The 19,796-nt window shown below is 43.7% G+C and overlaps 1 protein-coding gene across 2 annotated transcripts in view; it reads left to right on the forward strand.

Moving 5' to 3' along the window:
• Nucleotides 1-19,796, forward strand: part of GLIPR2 (GLI pathogenesis-related 2) — a 39,890-nt gene that overhangs the window by 5,711 nt on the left and 14,383 nt on the right. For both annotated transcript variants that reach the window (XR_775051.1, XM_010577952.1), the window contains exons 4-5: nt 5,572-5,714; nt 19,137-19,245. Coding sequence is in view for 1 of the 2 variants with exons in the window: in XM_010577952.1 (XP_010576254.1) it covers nt 5,702-5,714; nt 19,137-19,245 (122 nt within the window). In the remaining variant the exon portion in view is untranslated. The remainder of the gene's footprint in view (nt 1-5,571; nt 5,715-19,136; nt 19,246-19,796) is intronic.

Below are 19,796 nucleotides of genomic sequence, written 5' to 3' on the forward strand. Positions count from 1 at the left end.
TCAGAGGTTTAAACAGTACCACAATCTGCCACTGCCTTTGTTTCTTCTCTAGTTACTCCCAATATCGGATGTACTTTCTTGTCTTCTTCTGATCATTTAAACTGGTGTTTTCAGGACCGATCATAATTGTGTGATCTCATTCATGAGTAACTGCTCAAATTTACTTTCTGACTCATACAGTGGTTCATATACAAGGATATTTTAATGTAATGGCTAAAAATGTGGCTGTTAAGCAGGAGGTGCTTCCAGTTAGTAGGATGAGGTTTTGCTAAAACAAAGGTTACTGCGTATGTGGATGTGATATAAAAAGTAGTAGATTGTGGGGATATGCACAAGGTGGCAAAACCACAGATGCTGCAAAGTCAGTGTGTTTATGTATGGATATACCACTACTGGAGGTCAGCAGCTGGCCTAGTCGTCTGACTCCTTTGTGTATTTGTGCTCATCTGGGCTGTCACTGGACTTTTCTTACCATAGCCACGGAGCAGTGGTCCTGGAAAAATGGCATTTAACCTCAGCCTGAGGTACTGTGCTGAAGCAGAGAGCCCATAAAGTGTCCTAACACCATCCGCCAGGTAGTGTTCAGCCCACTGCAGCCTTGGAGGAGAGAGGTAACACTTGGTAGCACTGACAGAAAACTCTCTTGCTTTTGAATGCCCTCAAATCCTTTTTTGTGCCAGAAGTCCTTCCAGAGTACCCTCTCTTCCCGCTCTTTACCTTAGCTCCTCTGTACCCTGAGGCTGAGCTTTCCCCTGCCTCTTACAGAGCCATAGGGGCTCCATGTCCTTCTCCCTGGCAGGGTGCAGGGGAGGCACTCTGAGCATCTGCAGAGGTGGGAAGTGACACTTCTTATGGAGGCTCCTGCTTGGAGCTAGTTGAGAGCAACCATGCTGAGGGTTTTCCTCTGGTTCTTTTCTGAAGCTACAAGCCCAGTAGTATGGCCCATGTTGAGGAACACCCTGAGCTGAAGTGGGCATTTCACTGCCTGGCTCTGGTGAGATTTGTGTATTTGTGCTCTCAGACGTTTAGATGGCCGAGCACAGAGCCTGAAGAATGTCAGCTGGGGAGGGTGCTGGGCCTCTGGAGAGAAAGGCAGTGCTTGTGCCACACTCTCCTTTGGACAACAGTATTCTTGCATTTTGTCCCCCAAACCTTTTTTTTTAATCCAGCCCTCAAGACCGTTGGTGATTAATCACGCTCTGCTTTTATCTTTCAATGTGTAGGAAGAAGTTAAAGTCAATGACTACTCTGCAGTGACAGTCTCCTGTTTTCAGTGTGAGGGCTTTGTGGATGTGGCCAGCCGATAGCAGCACAGTGCTGAGAAAAGAGGAATAGCCTTGCTTTTGTACTCTTGCTCTTTTCAGCTCAGTTCTTTTCATTTTCTTCAGCATCTGAGAGTTATGGTCAAACTAGAAAGCAGAGATTAAGATCTCCTCTTGCAAGAAAAACTAACATCTGCAACTGTGTTGAAGTTGAATTTTTGTGACCTGCTGTGCAGCCTGGATTACTTTACAGGTGAAATGGCAATACCAGATTGGGTCCCACAAGCAAAGCCTGGCAAAAGTGGAACAGGAAGAACATTCTCTAATACTCTACCATCATTTTTGCCCTGTTTTCCTTTTACCTCAATATGCGGTTTTTTAGTTGATTGATAGTCTGGTGCCTAATTTTATGGTTCTTGTCACCATATATGACGTTATTCATGTGTGATGTATTTATATTCATATGAATACTGTTGGTCCTTAGGGTCACTTGTTAAAAGTCTCTGGGGAGAACAGATTTGTTACATTTAGTATTGCTCACAAAGTTTTTGTATGCGTGGTTTGACTTGTGGAGAAACTTAGTGTTGTGTTTAAAAGAAGGCTGGGAAGCATACAGACCTCCTTGGCAGGGCTTATGTATGACAGTGTTATCATATGTCTGTCCCAGTCTGTGTGGGTGCCTAATTGTACCTGATTCATACCACCTGATGGAATGAATTAACTATTCAAAACATTAATGATGACAGGCATTTGCATCAACTGGACCCATTAGAGCATGCACACGTGAAAAGGTTCATCTCAGGCCTTCTTAAATGCGTCTGAACCTGGCTGCAAGCAGTTGGGGATCTGCACAGGCAGCAGCTGGCCAGATGTTACTTCATCACTTGCACTGCTGCTGGAACAGAAATCTGCAGGCTGAAATCCGTGATGCTACTGGGGCCTTCGCAACAGTGCAGAGTCCCGCTGAGGTGGGTTCTCTTGCCAGATGGAGATGGGTGCTCAGCTGTGTGGAGGCAAACCTCTGGGAAGACAACGGGTGACCTGGGGTCTGCCTGGGGTTTCTTGCTCTATCAGAAAGACGTCTGTTTAGTCCTGAGTTTCTACAGATTTAGCCATATGTGGCTGGCTCGTGGAAGGTACTGGAGGAACAGAGGAGGCTGTCCGCACGTGGCCGTGAAGACTAAGCTGTGTGAGACAACAGGCAGCAGCACAATCCCAGCTAGGCCCGGAAATTCACACTGCCAGTTCCATCACACTGGCCTTGCCGGGTCCACGTGCCCTGAGGCAATCTGTGGGGCACCACAGGAGTGCCTGTGGCTACCCAGGGTTGATCACAATGTGAACAGCAGGTCGCACAGGGCAGGTTGGGGACAGCAAAGAGAAATCGCTGGTGGGAAGAGGTGCAGGAAGCTTCCAGAAGAGACAGGAAAGCAAAGCAGGGGAAGGATGTGGGTTTACATATGGTGGCACCAGAGGAGGTTATGAGGCTGCGAGCATTAGGGTCAGTCACACCGAGGGAAAGAGAAGCGGTTGATGCAGATGGGTAAAATGGATTTCCTTTGTTGGGAGAAAAGGGAAGAGAGGATAGAAGATGTTTTGTCATCTGAATGCCACATACTCAGTTTGACACCAAAATTTTAGCCACAGATTTTCAGGATGCAGATGAAAGCTCTGCTGCAGATGAATTATCTCTAACTCCCTGATTGTAATGATTCAAGCACTTCCTTTCAAATTGCATTTTTCCTTCTTATGTACTCTATAACCTATTTCCAGAAAGAATATTTATTACACCAGTCTTTACTAGTTAAGTGTTATTTTTTCCAGCCAGCTGTTTTTGTTCTGTTTTCCTTTGAGCAGAAAAATGGAACAATTAAAAATGAGTCAATCCACATTGCACTTTTTTTGCATCTTTTCTAGAAATGTTTAGTAGGTGTTGCTATAGGAGGCAGAATGCTGGACTCAGATCTGATTGTGTCAGGGCATTTCTGTTTCTGTAAGATAGTTTCCAATGCCCACTGTTGGATAATACCAGTGTCATCTCTGTGTAAAGGAATCATGCAGTAATTAAACAAGCGTGCATTTGGAGGGGTGCTCTGATACATCATAAAGCAAATGGGAAATCCCGTTTGTTTCCTCTCAGGTTCCGGTATGTTTGATACTACCTGAAACTGGTAAAAGGATATTAGTGATTTACAGTATGCAATTTTCCCTAGCAGTGGCTTTTATTTAATTGCTTTCATTATTTTCAAAGACTCGATTACATTCTTAATTACTAGCGTACATACTTCCTCCAAATTTCCATCTGATAAGATCAGCAATATTTGTTAGGGTAGAAACTTCAGCAGGTAATGTTAACATGCTAAAAAAGCCCATCTCCCCCCTTCGTCTTTGTTTTTGTGTATCTCAGCTTACACTGCTTTCCAGTCTCTGATGAGTCATTGCATTTACTTTGCACTGATACTTTACACATTTCATGCCTGAGCAGTGAGTTTGGTTTCCTTGTTTTCTGATCAGAAAAAGCACCATATTTTTCCTGTAGGTTAACACTAGATTTTTGCCAGATCAGAGAAACCCTCTTTTCCAAGTTATGATTGCACAGGATGTTGTGAAAATGGCATGCAGGTGTCTCTGGTCACTTCTGAAGATCTTGATGCTGTTTTCTTAGTAGCAGTCCAGTTCCCGAGGGGATGTTGCTTTATAATGCAACTGAATTTTATAAAGATCTAAAACATAAACAGTATAAAATATAACAATCAACTATAAGGATATAAATGAACATTTCAAATACCAGAGACTCCCAGCTACGCAAATTTAAATTCCCTTCAACTCCTTGTTACAGCCATAGGGTGGCACAGGGTATTGCTGAGCACTGATGTATGTCCTCGGAGTAGTGCAACCCAGTATTTCAAGTTTAGCAGAGCATTTTTGGAGGCTAGGGTTCACAGACCGGTCCATGGTTTGTTCACTCCTGTAAGCAAATAAAACAGCGGCTTTCGCCTCCAGATAAAGGGCTCTGATAGTACCAGCTCCAGCTCTCCACCCAGCTCCTCAGCCAACTACTGCCACTCACGGCAGAGGGAGTGGGAAGAGATTTCCTCCTGCATCTTCTCTGACCTCTTCTTCTGCTCTGCTGCCTGCCTTGGTACCGGCGAAGGGAAGCGTCAGGCAGCTGTGAAGATGAGCGGGATCTCACGCCCTGCAGTTTCCTTTTCTGGGTAGTGATCGATTGCCCCCATACCTCTTCTTAGTGATCCCATCAGCTATTAGACAGTGACACCCCCTCGGCCTCTGTTTCACCCTTGCCAGTGAAACAGCCTCAGGAGGAGCAGTGGATTGGTGAAGGGATGTTGGCTTTCCCCACCTGCTGCTGCTACTTGTTTAAAAAGGGAAAAAAAACCACCCTACATCTTTTTATTTCTGAGTTTTCTTTTCTTTTCTCGTCTTGGAGCTCAGCCTCCAGAGGTAGATAAAGGATAATTAAAACCCCCTGAGCCAGCAGACTTGGCACAAAACCAAATAGAATCTCAAAATTTTGAAAAGCGTTGTAAAAAAATGGGAAGCAGTAACCTCAGATGATTTTTTGTGATGATGAAAAGATGAAAGTTGGAAACACGTAACTGAATTAACATTTGGAGAGATGCAGCACTTCTGAAGTTAAGTCAAAGTATTGTGTTTGCCGTAGTTGAAGTAGTTAATATTTGCCAGATTACCTTGAGGTGTTTTGATCTAGTGTGAAGACAACAGTGGCAAAGTGTGCTTGCACAGATAAAATGAGGCATACACACATCCAACTGTTTTTACAGAAATACACCATCAGCACAGTTCCTCTGTAACCTGCAAAATCTTATGCTGCATTTTACTAATACCTTCTACAGAAAATGTTGTAACAGTGCAGAAAGTGATTTATTTTAGACATAAAATATAGTTATACTTTGAACTGCCTTATCACTTGCCTGTTTCAACTTTATGTACAGTAACTAGGTAAAAATTTAACAAGTATTAAGCTGTAAGAATTAACCTCATGGGCTATGCCCACTGTGGCAGCAGAATTATTTGTCAGCAGAATTTATTTTCACAGCCTACTCTTATCAGAAGACAGCCGCGATTACTAAGCTAAATTGGTATGTAAAACCATATGGTGTTTTGGAGCTGCTTGGTTACTGTGGAGGATAAATAGCTCCTGACCCTAAACAGGATCTTTTTAAGAAAAAAAAGCGGTGTCCCTATGCCTTATAAGGCATGGGCAGGCTTACTCCAGTGCTGAAGAAGGGGCGGTAACGGGTTCATGCTGCTGAGTTTTCTCCGGCAGCGGTCGCAGGCGACTGAAGAAGTTGAGCTGAAATTGCAAACGCTTCGTTCCCTGGCACTTAGCGGCAGAAATCAGTGAAGAGAGAAGGCAGCGGGTGAAATTAAAAAAAAAAAAAACAAACCACTTGATCATGGGAAAATCAGGTGAGCAAATGCTTTTGTGCAGTTGGCTGTGTATTCTTACAATGTCCGTGCCTGGTTTTGTGCTCGCAAAGCATTGCTAAAGAGTTACTGGCTTCCCTCGGAGAAAGCTGCTTTCATTTGTGCATGGTACAGCCTGGGAGGAGCTTTCTCTGACACAGGGTTAGATTAAAAATACAAGAAAAATGTCCCCTGTCCCGTCCCCCCCCCAACCTGCACAGTGCAGAGGTAGTTGTATTTTATATACGGCTTACATTTTGTAAGTTATAGTAGCTTTGCTTTGCTGTATAAAATTATCTTGTGTCTAGCTGTCTGACAAAGCTTACCTGCGGCAGGATGCTTTGAGGGGGGGAAGCTTTTAATCACCCTTCCTGTCAGAAAGGATTTAGATTTAAGATTTGGTTACTGTTTAACTGAGAATAGCCTTGCTCGGCTCCGAAGTCTCTCCCCAGCGGTGCACATAGTCGTGAAGCCTCTCCCTGCTGCTGGCTGCGTTGTTGGTCCTTTCCCCACCACCGCCGGCTCTCTGCGTGCCCTGCTCTGATGGTCTCGGCTGGGGGAGACTCCTCGGGAGCTGCCAAGGAGCCAGAGACCTTAAGAAGAGAGAGCTCGTGCTCGGGGCTTTCTCCGTCTCTGTCCTGTTCAGAGTCATGAGCGAAAATCTGTGCCGATCTTCTGAGACGGCTGCGAAACTGGATGGTTTATTTTTGCTCTTGTGGTTAGGACGTTATTTCTGTGACAAATCAGAGCCTGTCGGCATATTGTCTGTCTGTCCTGTGTGTAAACAGCCTGTATGGGACACGCTCAGCAAAACCTAGTACTTGATTGACTCAAAACCATCGGCCTCTTCCAGAGGAACTTGAAGAAAATCTTTGTGCGGGTAACATGTTCATGGGCCTCAGCATGGGTGTGTTGAGTTTTTTTCCTTTTTTTTAAAGGTCAGCATCCTAGATGAGATCACAGCTGTCTGCAAATGTGGCTGTAAAGGGCTTACTGGTATGACACCCAGTCCAGGCGAAACACCATATAGCTGCCTGTGGGTGGTTTTGGCTCCGTGTCCTGGAAGCTGCATATGTTTTCAAGTGGATTGGGATTTAGTGAATAACCTTACAACAATTTAAATAACTGTAATTGCTGAGAAGTATCGAGTTCAGCACTTCCTTGCTAATAGTATAAAAAATACAAATACCAGATAAGTCTAGTGGCTGTACGTTACATTAGCAAAGCATGTTGGGCAAAAGCAGTAGAGAGATTCCACTGTGCCCCTCGCAATCCCAAAATAATTAGAATCTCCTCTTGTTTTAATATATGCAAATTGCTAATACAGTCATAAGGCAATTGCCGCCTTTGTTATTTCCTGCACATTTATTACTGCACATTAGTTGGTTGTTCCACACTTAGCAGCAACAACAGACCAGAAACTCCTTTTGCAAGGCTTGGGTAATGTTTGCATCTCTAAGTAGTTACACAAATAGAGCTTGAGATCTAAGTATATGTTAAAAATGTTTTGTCACTTGTGTCATGCTTTTCAAATCAATGGTAAACTGGGTCCAGGTTACTGTCTTTGAGCCGTGTGTGGTATTTTTAGATGAATTATAAAACTGAGATCCTGTCCTGACAATTGGTTTATTGACTAAATCCCATCTGCCCTTTCCAGTGCATTGAAGTCTTCAAATTCCTGTCTGAGATCATTCAGTGTGGTTTGCCTTTGAATGGGCGAGAGCAGCTACTTTAGAGAGTACTGCTTCCTCTGTGTTTTGTGTAAAATACCCCGTGTTCCTGCTCTAGTACTCTTGAGGACATGATGCGGGCAGGTTTCTCTATACTAGGATGTAGGGAAAGGTAACAGTTTGGGAGGTGTCTGACCTTGAAACCTTGCTCCACTCCTGGGTCAGAAGGATTAAGGCAGAGATTACCTGAAGGCGTAAATTTAGGGACGCTCTAATTCATGTAAAGTGGGGCCACTGTTTTAGAATAAATGTCTTCAAAGCAGTTTCTTCAACTTTTTATCTTTGGTAAATCTGTCTTGAAGTCTAAGTATCCCCAGGCAAAGAAATCCTGCTGTTGAAAATCGCAGTTCTTTGATAAAAACTCCCTAATAATGTGTTGTTACTAGCTGTTGGATTATATTTGAAGCAATGTTCTTTGCAAGTATCAAAGCTAGAGACTTAGCACTGGTTTTGCTTGACTGAATAGAGCCGAGTGTTGGAAGAGACCGGTACGTCTGACTCAGCTTTCTTCCTTGGAAGCTGCAGGCTGCTAAAACCAAATTCATACTGAAACTCCCTCATCAGGTTTATAAAAACGCCTCCCATGGCCGTAACTCCTGCAAATACTTAAGCCAAACACGGGGACCCTCTCTGCCCTCCCCGCGGTCTTCTGTTTCGGTACAGAGTTTGGCTTAGCGTGCGGCGCAGGCTCCCCTCCCCGCAGATCCTGGAGAGCCCGAACCCAAAAGACTAGAGTTAAGTATTTTCTGCGGGAAATGAGGTGATGGTGAGCTGGCTGCTCTTTGTTGCCCTGTTGCCAAGACTGCCGTGTCCGCTGGGCTCTGACCCCCCTGCAGCTGTGTGCGGTGGGAGGCCGGGGTCCTGCCGGCAGCCCTCGTCCCAAAAGGGGTGGCCACGCCAGCAGCTGCCGACGATGCTCGGGGGAAAGCAGCTGGCCGCCAGCTCCACTCCTCCGCTCTGGAGCGCGGGGATTTCTGCTGCGTGGTGGGAGTCTCCGAAAAGGCTGGGATGGTGGCAGAAAACAGGCTGCTAAAAGTCTCATTTCTTCCGCTTCCCCTCTGGCCCCGGCTGGGGGGGGAAGGGAGCTCGCCCCGCTCACTCCCTAAAAACCAGGCGGAGGTGAAGAGCAGGGGAATCGCCCTGCTGCTTCTGGCTGGTGGGTGCAGATGCTATCAGATGGAGACAAGGACAGGCTCAGTAAACACTGGCTATCTTTTTACAGTGTTTGGTTTTCTTTCCTTTTCTTTTTTTCCCCCTTCTGCAAATGTGGGTGGGACTCCAGAGAAAGGGCTGGGAGTTACCCACTGGGCTGCTTGTCGAGCCAGCACAAAAACAAGGGCCGAGAAAGGGTTTCGACAAAAAGAAAAGAGGCACAAACCAAACTCGGTGCAGTTTTCCACGCTGGTTTTAATCTTCCTCAGAAGCACGTGCTGGTTTTTAACTCTTAAGATGCACCTGTAAAAAGGACTGTTGTGTTTTCTGCGGAGCGAGCTACACCTTCAGCTGATCTGAAGTGCGAACTTGTACTTGAGCATCTCGGTGGGAGGCATCCGTAGCAGGCTGTAACGAAAGTACAAGCATGCTAGAGAAGTGACCTGTTTGCTTTCTGAGAAATGCGATAGTCGCAAGCTGCCAAAATGACAAGGCGTTTCATGCTGGCTGGTTTTACAGGACCGGTGAGGATAGAGGAAATGAATTAGTCTGAACTGCTAGCAAGTGAGCATTCGTGTTTGGTAACAGCGGGGCGTTTTTAGAACTTGTTCTCAATGCAAGTTACACCAGAACTGAACTGGAGGTGTGGTGGGAAAGGGGCCTTTCAAAAAATCAAGCTAATTCAATTAAAACCCCCACACTTTACCAGTTTTTGTGTGTAGAAGACATTGATTTCTTGGTTCAAGTTCAATAAATGGCAAATAGAGAAAAATGTGCCAGGAGGGCATCGGGCTTTGGCAAACAGTATTCTGGGCCCAATTTTTACCTGTCTGCCAAACCGTCAGGGTTTCGGTGGGGGAAGGGAGGAGACCGCAGCAACCATCCCGTGCAACAGCGGTTACTGCTGTTAACAGTTAGATCAGTGGCCTTCGCTCCTCATAGTCAAGACAGAAAAATACCAAAACAAGTCTGAAGGCCTCACAAAGAATAAGATGGAATGCAATGGTCTGCAGTAACTGAGATACCCACCAAGGTTTCCCGTGCCACAGAGTTGCACATCAAAAAACATCAGCTCTCCTTTCTGAACCCTCCAAGAAATCTTTCTCAAAAAAAATAATAAAAAAAAAAAAATTAAGCATGAAGAAAGCTTTTATTACCGGAAACATTCAAACCCTTAGTTTTCTATCAGAGCAGCTGGTAGTGTCTATCTTGCCTGGATTTGAACTTGCCTCAGTTGCTGCTTTATGTGCAGGCACAAAAAACACAAGAAAATGAGTCTCTTGATTTTAACTGCTTTGTTGTTCATTACATATCTCAACAGGCCAGAAGGCTGTTTCAGATCACTGTTTTGGGAGAGGCCGTGTTGTTCTCCGAAAGATTAGCTGGAGCATATCTATGTTATGTTTTCACAGGCGGATGTACGCAAGTTCTGCCCAGACTTTGAAGGTCTGAACAGCGGCTCTGCCAGAGCGGGGCCGGGTGGCCCTGCGAGAGGGGGGGACACGAGGCCGGGAGGGTGGCCGACCCCTCTGGTTCAGAACTGGCCCCTCTGCGGGCAGGTACGAGGAGACGGGAGCAGCCTGGGGTGTTGTGGAGGAAGACAGTATGGGCCTGTTTAAGGCCACCACAAACATTATTTAATGTCATTTAAAGTTGACCTAACTGAGTTACCAGAGGGAATCTCAGCTTTGAACAGAAATCGTGTGGGCTTTGCCTGGTCTCAGCTTTAAGTGTGATCGTTGCAGAGCTGCATGAAATGGTAAGTTGACCATCCTCCTGAAGCTTTGCCATGCCACCATTGTAGGAGCGGTGTTTGGGAGCCATTTTCTGACATAGCTTGTGAGGGCTGTCCCCGCATATACACCTGTGTGTCACAAAGCTGAAATGGGGTTGCCTGTGTTGCTGAAGTCTCCATGCCCTGTTGTAAATATAAGTATGGGGGACAGGGGGGCTGTTTTCCATGAGACAGCTCTGGTGACAGTTTGTGATAGGCAGATGTTAAGAAATTATTGAATACATGCTTACTTACACCCTACGTGTTTGTTTGTCACACTTGTAAATTCTGTGGGCCAGTGGCACGAGTTGAGCACTTAATAAATGATCCTCAGGGGGTGACTTGGGATGAACTGTGGTAGGGTATAACCTGTTCTTGAATTTTCCCTTATGAAGACCCATGACTAAAACAGACCTCTCAGTTTAGAATCACAGAAGGGTTGAGGTGGGAAGGGACCTCCAGAGGTCATCTGGTCCAACCCCCCTACTAAAGCAGGGCCACCTAAAGCTGGTTGCCCAGGTCCATGTCCAGATGGCTTTTGATTATCTCCAAGGATGGAGACTCCACAACCTCTCTGGGCAACCTGTGCCAGTGCTCAGTCACCCTCAGCGTGAAAAAGTGTTTCCTGATGTTCAGACTTTGATAGCTCCTATAGTTTCTACAGCTCTACTGTATGAGGACTTATGACCATGAGGAGTATATTCCCCTGAACTACCCCCATGGCAGGTCACAGGAGGGGATGTCCATGACACAATGTTGTAGGTGTGGCACTGACTTTCTGGAGAGATGCAAAGGTCTTCCCTTTGGAACTGCAGTCCCTGGCTGTAGGCATGCATGTACATTCATTGCACATACTGCAGTCTCTTTTTTTCTTTGGGTCTCAAGCGCTGGGCCAGTGCGTAAGCAACAGGAGCTGCAGAAGGAACACTGAAATCAAGAGGTTCAAAGATTCTGGGGTTTAGGTGAAATTTTACCTTTCCAGGGGGTGGTGTGGGGGCAATATGCCTATTTGATCCTTTAAATACATTCTATTCAGACTAGATATAAGGAAGAAATTTTTTACGATGAGGGTGGTAAAACACTGGAACAGGTTGCCCAGAGAGGTGGTAGATGCCCCATCCCTGGAAACATTCAGGGTCAGGTTGGACGGGGCTCTGAGCAACCTGATCTAGTGGAAGATGTCCCTGCTTATTGCAGGGGGGTTGGACTGGATGACCTTTAAAGTTCCCTTCCAACCCAAACTATTCTATGATTCTATGAAATACAAAGACGATGTTTTTCAAGATTTTGAGTTATGAGTACTGGGATTTAGTCTATTGAGCAGAGAGATGAGAATAAGATGATGTAATTGATAGTAAATATGGGTAAAGAAAGCTTCCTGCGTCTCCCTGCCTGGTCTGGGCTACTGGATAGGTGAGTTTACACATCAGTGATCAGAAGAAATGTGCATGGGCATATTTCCATGCCTCAGGGAGGTGCATAAATAAACATACTTTGAGCATTGCCCCAGCTAGCTTGAATGTCCTTGGCAGAAAAGCAAGGTGGGAGGGTATTGGAGCTGATGAGATGAAAGCTAGTTCAGGTATGGCTACCCCAAGCAATTGTAGAACATAAATGGTAGAGGTATGAAATGGTGGAGCATATCCCAGGAGACATGGGATAGTTACTCTACCCTTATTCAGTTCTTCTTCTTGACAAAATTCTTCACTTTTTGCAAAGATTTTGGTTGCCACCAGACAGCTAACAGTGCTATGTAAAATGGACTTGGCACTGGATAACAACAAGGTTCTCTCTATTGCTGCCCATCCACAGAGCACAAGAATATACAGCATCCAAAATATGAATAAGTGACCCACAAAAACTGCTGAAGTTAGACATGCAAATGACTTACAAAAGGCTTAGAAGAGTTGTTACTTGCTGAAGAGTACAGTATCATGCTGCTGTCATGCAAACATTGTTACAAGGTGGAATCACAGCCTAATAGCTGAAGCTCAGATTTGGTAGTAGGGAAATTCTGATTTCTGGTGTTACCCATTAGTGAATACAGTTGCACTTTATTTTCTTCATAAATTACTGTAATTAGAAACTCTAAGCAGATACAATGGTGGGGAGGGGGGAAGAGAAGAAATGGAGAAGATTGTTTTCCTTTCTTCTCCTGCACAGTGTGACCACGCAGGTCACTTGTGGCTTTGTATTTTGAAGTGTATGTACCCTAGGAATTGTGTGGCAATTAGATTTAAGAATACAAGGCCTTACTAATGGTAGGGTCGCCTTAGCCTTTTTAAAAGGATTAGCAGCTAGCACATTAACTGCCTACCAGGGTTGTCTGTGTCGGTGTGTGGCATGATTACAATATTTAGCCGTCTCCTGTGGCAGAATAGTAATAAAAGTAATACTTTTGATTGTCTTTCATGCAAACCCAACACTGCCTTCTCTCGATATGATGAGCAGTCAGTTCCAACCTTATGCAAGATGGCCAGTCCATGGTAGTGACTGCTTGTTGACAGCCTTGTTGGTCTGATTGTTTGGAGGAGAGAGGGGCTGCAAACAGAAGACTTCTCCCCCCACCCTTGCCTCCAATGAAAGTGAGAACTTGCTTCTGTCAGTGCTCAAGACTGCTGATTTGCTGATTAGCGTTGCTTTTTTTTAAAATGCTTATATCACAGAAGACTCTGCTGCCTCTCAGAGCTGTGCAGTTTCCAGTTTACCAGGTGTTCCTTTTTAATCAGGGCAGTCAATTGCCTAACAGTTTATAAAAGGCCTTAAGTGAGGAAGTCATCAACACTGTCTATTATAGCAAGAATAGGATTTGCAATCAAATAGTGAGATGACTAATGTCATCGAAACATTATTACACCGGCAGCTTCATATTCTCGGGCAATAAGCCTCGAATTGGGTATGGGGGGAAATAGTGTGTTATGTCATATGGCCCAGGTAATGCAAGGTTATTAAGTTGCCGGTTTGCTGTAGAGGAAACCCAGATAATAAAATGAGTGGGGACTTTGTCCATCAGATTCAGTTAACTCAGACATCTTACTGTTGTCCTGAAGCTCACCCCACCTATAAGCAGGTATGTAAGAAAAGTTCAGGCAAAACTGAATGCTGAAAGACATCAGAGAATCTCCTCCCTGAAGAGGGATCTCCTGAGCTAGAGGGAAAGCTATTTTGAGCAGCCTGATAAACACAAGAATGTTCCAGGAAACTACTCCCATTCAAACTCATGTCTAATTATAACCCCCAGTTCCTTTAATTCCCCAAAGCAATACTTTCTCTTCTAAGTTTTAGAAGGGTCATAGGATAATTCAGGTTGGAAGGGAAATAGTGTGCCAACAATTATGAAGTGTCCCATAAAAATGCCTATAGTGTGGGATGGAGATGTTGCCCCTTTATTTAATTCTTGGTTCAAAGGTGTAAAAGAAGACAAAGAAACCCCACCCAGGATATAACACTTTCTGAATATAGTATCATTTTATCTTTCCTTCTGTCCAGGATGTATATATGGTTTCATTTCTTCTGTATGTTTCGAAGCAATCAGCCAGTTTTGTTAGAGAACGGGAGTTTAGCATTGAAGGAGGTCAGTTTTTATGGCTGGAAGTGATTCATGAATTGGAGGGTCAGATCCATGCTCCCAAATGACATATTTAGGAATAGCATTAATGGCCAGTCTTTGAAGACGTTACTGTCCCAAATGGGGAGCAAGAAAGTGCAGTCAAATACATGGAGAAAGAAACATGGAATATTCAGTCCCTGTGGCACTGCAGAGGTCAGCCAGTATAAGACCATCCTGGAGCGTTTGTGACTTCAAGCCGAAGTGCTGAGTCAAAATGCAGTAGAGGCATAACTGTCCTCTTAACATTTCTCCTATCAGTTAAATATATATCACTTCTCCATTGAAGGAACATTGTTCTCAGAGTGTGAAAGATTCAGCAAGGGCTAGTTTCCAGGGAATTACATTTCAAGTGAGGATAAAGATTATTAATAAAGATTATTAATAATAAATATGTCAGGTCTCCTCTTAGAAAGGCCTAGATGAAAATGTGGCCGTTAGAAGCTGGGATGTGTTTTACTCAAGAATTTTGTTTGTTTCCAGTCTGTTAATATCCTTTGAGAAGTTTGTTGAAATAGAGGTATCTTCAGTTATCTGGGACAGTAACAAAGGACTTCCTGATATAATTACTTTACAGTTCCCTAAAGCCTCCAGTGAATTTTTTCACAAACCTGTTGGGCATATTAAAAGTTTTTGCTGCATTCTTATTCCACACCCCATTTCTGCTATTAGAGTAGCGTAGAGCAATTCTGCAGTGTCAAGGGAGACTGAAGGGATTTCAGTATTAAAGCAGGGCTATACTCAGTGTTTAAATGGTTACCCTTTTATGTGTTTCTGTCCAATTTGCATTTGTGTCCTCTCCATGTAGTCTGGCGCTTGGATTCTTCCTGCCTGGGTTCTGGGCAGGAAAGAGTGTGGAAGTAACATGCAGTGTCCCAGGTAACATGAGTCACGTTGCCAAGGCTGTTGGTGTCAGGTTTTCATGTTTACCTCTTTCCAAAAGGGTGGGTCCTTTGAAGTATATTTTGCAGCTTTCTTCAGATATGTTGCTCTAGCCATTATATGAGCACATTTCTAATTATTTATTTTGGGTCAGAATTGAAAGGTGGCGTCATTATCTCCGTTTACCTGTAATGCACACATTGGGTGAAGAGTTGAGGCCTATGTCATGGTTCAAAGAGGGATTGAGACAGACATAATGGTACACTTCTGTGTAGGATTCTACATGGGGTCCATTTCATAGAATCATAGAGTGGTTTGGGTTAGAAGGGACCTTTAAAGGTCATCCAGTCCAACCCCCCTGCAATAAGCAGGGACATCTTCAATGAGATCAGGTTGCTCAGAGCCCCGTCCAACCTGACCTCGAATGTTTCCAGGGATGGGGCATCTACCACCTCTCTGGGCAACCTGTTCCAGCGTTTTACCACCCTCATCATAAAAAATTTCTTCCTTGTGTCTACTCTGAATCTACCTTCTTTTAGTTTAAAACCATTACCCCTTGTCCTGTCACTACAGGCCCTACTAAAAAATCTGTCTCCATCTTTCTTATAAGCTCCCTTTAAGTACTGGAAGGCTGCTGTAAGGTCTCCCCAGAGCCTTCTCTTCTCCAGGCTAAACAACCCCAACTCTGTCTCATTGATTACGTTATATGTTAATTATCTGAAGGCTAAATCGAAAAACTTCGTATGTATGGAAAGTACAAAATTACCATTGAAGATTAATCCATAAAAAATAGGACAGAGAGCACTGAGAAGGCAATGATACTTCTAGAAATTGATACTGGGCTCTTTCTTGAATCACTGGGGTGGATACTTAGCAATAAAAAAGTATGCCTTTTTTGCTAGTTAAGTGTATGCCTGGTATAATGTTGTGCATCTTGAGTGCTGACATAAGGGCTACCCCCAGCATTTCTGTTGTGTAGGTATTGGGTAGAGAGGTTTTATGTTTGTGTTTCGTGGAATATTTTATTGTTAATCTTTCCCCACATCATCTTGCAGCTCTTCAAGACCAGCGGAGTAGGTCCAGTTGACAGCTGCAGAGGCGATGCAGAACAGCTAGTATTGTGGAAGACATGGTCAGATAACTTGCTTCTGTTTTGATGTCCAAACTAAGGGAAGAACAGAGCAGGAGAAGACAGGGTTCACAGAAAAGGCAGGAAGGGTTCAGGCATGAAGAGCTCGTCATATGAGAAAGACTGAGTAGATTGGCACTGTTTAGAGACCGTAAGAGACTGGAGACGTAGAAAACTCAGAAAAACTAATCTGATGGGCAAAGGCAATCTAGATGCCTCTGCTTACTTTTCCGTGATCACACAAAGTTGATCAATGAAACTGAAAGTCCAAAAACATAACAACTGTAAGGTGTGCTCTGTACCACATCATAGCCTGGAAGTTTGTTGTCACATGCTGTCATTATCTTAGCCAATGTTCCAGAAGAATCCAAAATAGAGGTAAATAATTGAATAATGAGAAGCAAGCAACTGTATCTAATACCTTTAGTTGTTTTACTTATTAAGCTGTGTAATGATTCATGACCAAACCTAACTTCCTGGCAGTAGGAAATGATTTTTTCTAGCAGCTTACATGAAGGGAAAAAAGTACGTCTCCAAAGCTGTTTGGGAAGCTGTTCCCATTTGGGTGGGAGCCCAAAAACTCCCGTTAACTCTCACTTTTAATGTCTGGCTTCTCAGTGTATGGAACATTGGTAAAATGGAAAAACTTAACATGTCTTCCAAAACAAATCTGAAATACATTTGGCAGTTGGGTGTCCGTCTCCACACATCAGCATGCACGGGAGAAGCTGCGCATAGGGAGGCGGTTAGCCCATGAGCTTGAGTCACGATAGAGAAGTGTTTCTATAGCAGCCACCTTTGAGGGAAGGGGAGGATGGAGGTTGTCTAGGGACAGCGTAGCAGTGCCTGCCATGGCTAGAAGGAACTGTTTTGTCCATGACTTGTTGGTCTTTGTAAGTCAAAACGTTAGTACAGAGCTCGATTATGCAGTACTTCAGTTAATGGATGGACTGACAGTTGACAAAGCCTGTATTGCAGCTGACTTAATTTTTTTTTTTAGAATTTCAATTTGTCATTGTCATTGAGAGCAAATAATTTGAATAGAAACTTTCACACTTGCAGGTCAGATTGTTTATCTACTATTTAATACTGAGTGGATGAGATAGTAAGTCTAGGTGATCACAGCCACAAGCTTTAAGGTGGTCTTTTGCAGAAAAATGCAGCCTGGAGTGTGTGATGCAACTTCCAAAGCTGTGTATTTCAACTTCTTTGATTTACAGGCTGTCTTAAAATTTCCCTGCTGGAAGCATGGACCCCTGCATCAGTGAAGTTAAGTGAACTGGCCATAGGCTTGGTTTCTTGAGTAACCCGTGATGGATGCCTTAGAAATAGGCCATGACCCCGCATGATGCAGCAGATGAGAGGTTTAGAGCTCTGACCTGACAGAATCAGTCAGCTGTGAGCAGTGGTAATAAGAGTGATGGGACAGGTTTGTTAGCAAAAGGGTGTGTGGGTGCTTAAACACCAGAGTGGAGGTGCCTGTTTTGTTTGATGATAGGCAACTTGTGACACCCAGACAAAAATTGAAGGAAAACCTACGAGGAGGAAGGTGGCGGGCAGATCTCATCTCACTCAACAGGGTTCCTGTTGCTGTTTTATGCCAACAATTTTATACCAAAAAAATCAAGCCTGAAAGCATGTTGATGGAGAATATATTAAATACATGTCCACAATGCCACTTTGGTCTGGAAAAGGTCAACCCAACTTTAGATTGTGTTCAAAAGGTTTAAGGTACTGCATGAAACAGTAATGGCTTTCTATGTGCTTTGGATATTGAGATTATCTTAGGCTGCTGTTGGGGAAACTGGAGAGAACTCTGAGAACAGCTTAAAGCATGAATATGCGTTGGGTAATCACCTTAGGAAAAAGTTATGAGAGCAGTATGTGCAAACTGACAGCTCTGCTGTGGGGAAAATGCATCACAGCATGCTAATAATAGTGTACATGCTAATAAAGGAGAGAACGATTGATTATAGTTGTTAGGATTGAGTAGTGAGAGGACGTTGAGAAATCTAAGGTTAGTAGAAGGAAACACTTTCTAGTCATGAGGTATATTTGAGCTTCAGAAGTGTCTCACAAGGAAAATGATGGCAGTCATGCTAGTTAGGATATTCAGAAATGAAGCTGATGAATCATTAATAAATGTAGGAACCTGTGTCATGGTGGAAGTGGAGTAAATATTCAAAGATGTCTTGGCCTGTTCAGAAGCTTCAACAAGACAGAGAAAGTGAAAACTGTCTTTCTGTTTTAAAGATGCTATCCATATGTCTCTAACTGTCCCAATACCCTGTTTCAGGTTCCAGATTTCTCTTAAAGCAGCAAATTCCACAGGGTTACCAATGACAGAGAATTTTTTTTTCCCTCTGAATCTTGGGGCAAAGTCATAAAAGGAGGTAACATGAAATTACTATCAAAGTGAACTGCGCTGTGACTTGTTGCTTGTCCTCTGCCTTGCGCTGCTGAAAGTCCTAAGTTTACCATGGTACAAACAGGAGCTCTTTTAAAGCTTCGCAGTTACTTTGGAATTCAGATATTTACTGAATACACTCTAGCATGGGGGGCAGGAATCATCCCCGGCAGTCATTTCTTTCCTTACCACTTGCTGTTTGTGAACAATTATTTGTCTTGAGCCAAATAAAGGTGCATTTTGACATCTCTATGAATTTGTACTATATAATGAATAAAAAGAATGGTTCATGTTTCAAAGTACTTTCATAGGTGGTGTCTTGACTAATACAGAAAATTCTTGCATACAGTGACAATAATTTGCATTTTTAGTGTACGTCCTCAAAGGGCCTATTTGTCGCTTACTTTGAGACTTGACAATGGTGATGCAGTGCACTGAAATCTTAAAATGAAAGTCAGTCAAACTAACTTTAAATCACTTTGCTATTGAGGAAAGGAGTAAGGTTCACATTTTTCTTCAACCTTTAGTGAGTCTGTACCATCCCAATGGGAGTGTCTCTTAGAGTTAGTTCCTGGATGGAAGGCATTAACGGTTCGTTTCATCCTACTCCCAGGTAATGAGGGTGGTATTCTTCTGCCCTTCAGTCCAGCCTGCATCAACGTCTTAGCTACAGGGTATGCTTTTTCTGTCTTCGCTAATGTCTGTATTTGACAGACCTTTCCAATTTTTTTGATGTGATTTCAGCTTCCAAACAATTCGCTGAAGAAGTCTTGAAAGCACACAATGACTACAGGAAGAAACACGGAGTCCCCCCATTAAAACTCTGCAAGAAGCTAAACAGAGGAGCCCAACAGTGAGTTCAGTCCTTTCTTTTCTCTAATGAGATTCGTGACATTTTTATCTGTTAGGTTTGACTGTGCATACTGCAAAAATATTTGCCTTTTGATGTGCTGATACTCAATGGAGACTTATTGGGTGGAAAGTGAGGGACTCGACTCTTTCTGTTTCCTTACCCAACTCTTGTCATGCCTTCTTTCTCCATCACATAGCACCAGCTGGTCACATGGATACTTCTGTGGTCACAACTGTATAAATCTTTCTTGCACCCTTTTCCAGACATGGGCTGCATCTGTTTACACTGGTATGTCTCCTCTGCAGAGGGCAGTTGCCTAAAACATGCTTCACCACCACCGCGGTCAGATGATGGATTGTCATCTGCAGGAGAGTATCCACTGCTGCTGAAATAGTGAGAAAAGAACTTTTTCATGGTAGGAAGTGATGACTGGTCTAAGATCAATGGAATCAGAAGGAAGTAATTTCAGATCAAATTGTCTATCTCCCTGCCCCAAAAGCACAATCAGTGTATGTTGTTCTCTTGTCTGTCAGGAGGGACACATCTTACCT

Source organism: Haliaeetus leucocephalus, unplaced genomic scaffold, assembly GCF_000737465.1.
Source record: "Haliaeetus leucocephalus isolate CR32 unplaced genomic scaffold, Haliaeetus_leucocephalus-4.0 Scaffold587, whole genome shotgun sequence".
NCBI classification, from domain to species: Eukaryota; Metazoa; Chordata; class Aves; order Accipitriformes; family Accipitridae; genus Haliaeetus; species Haliaeetus leucocephalus.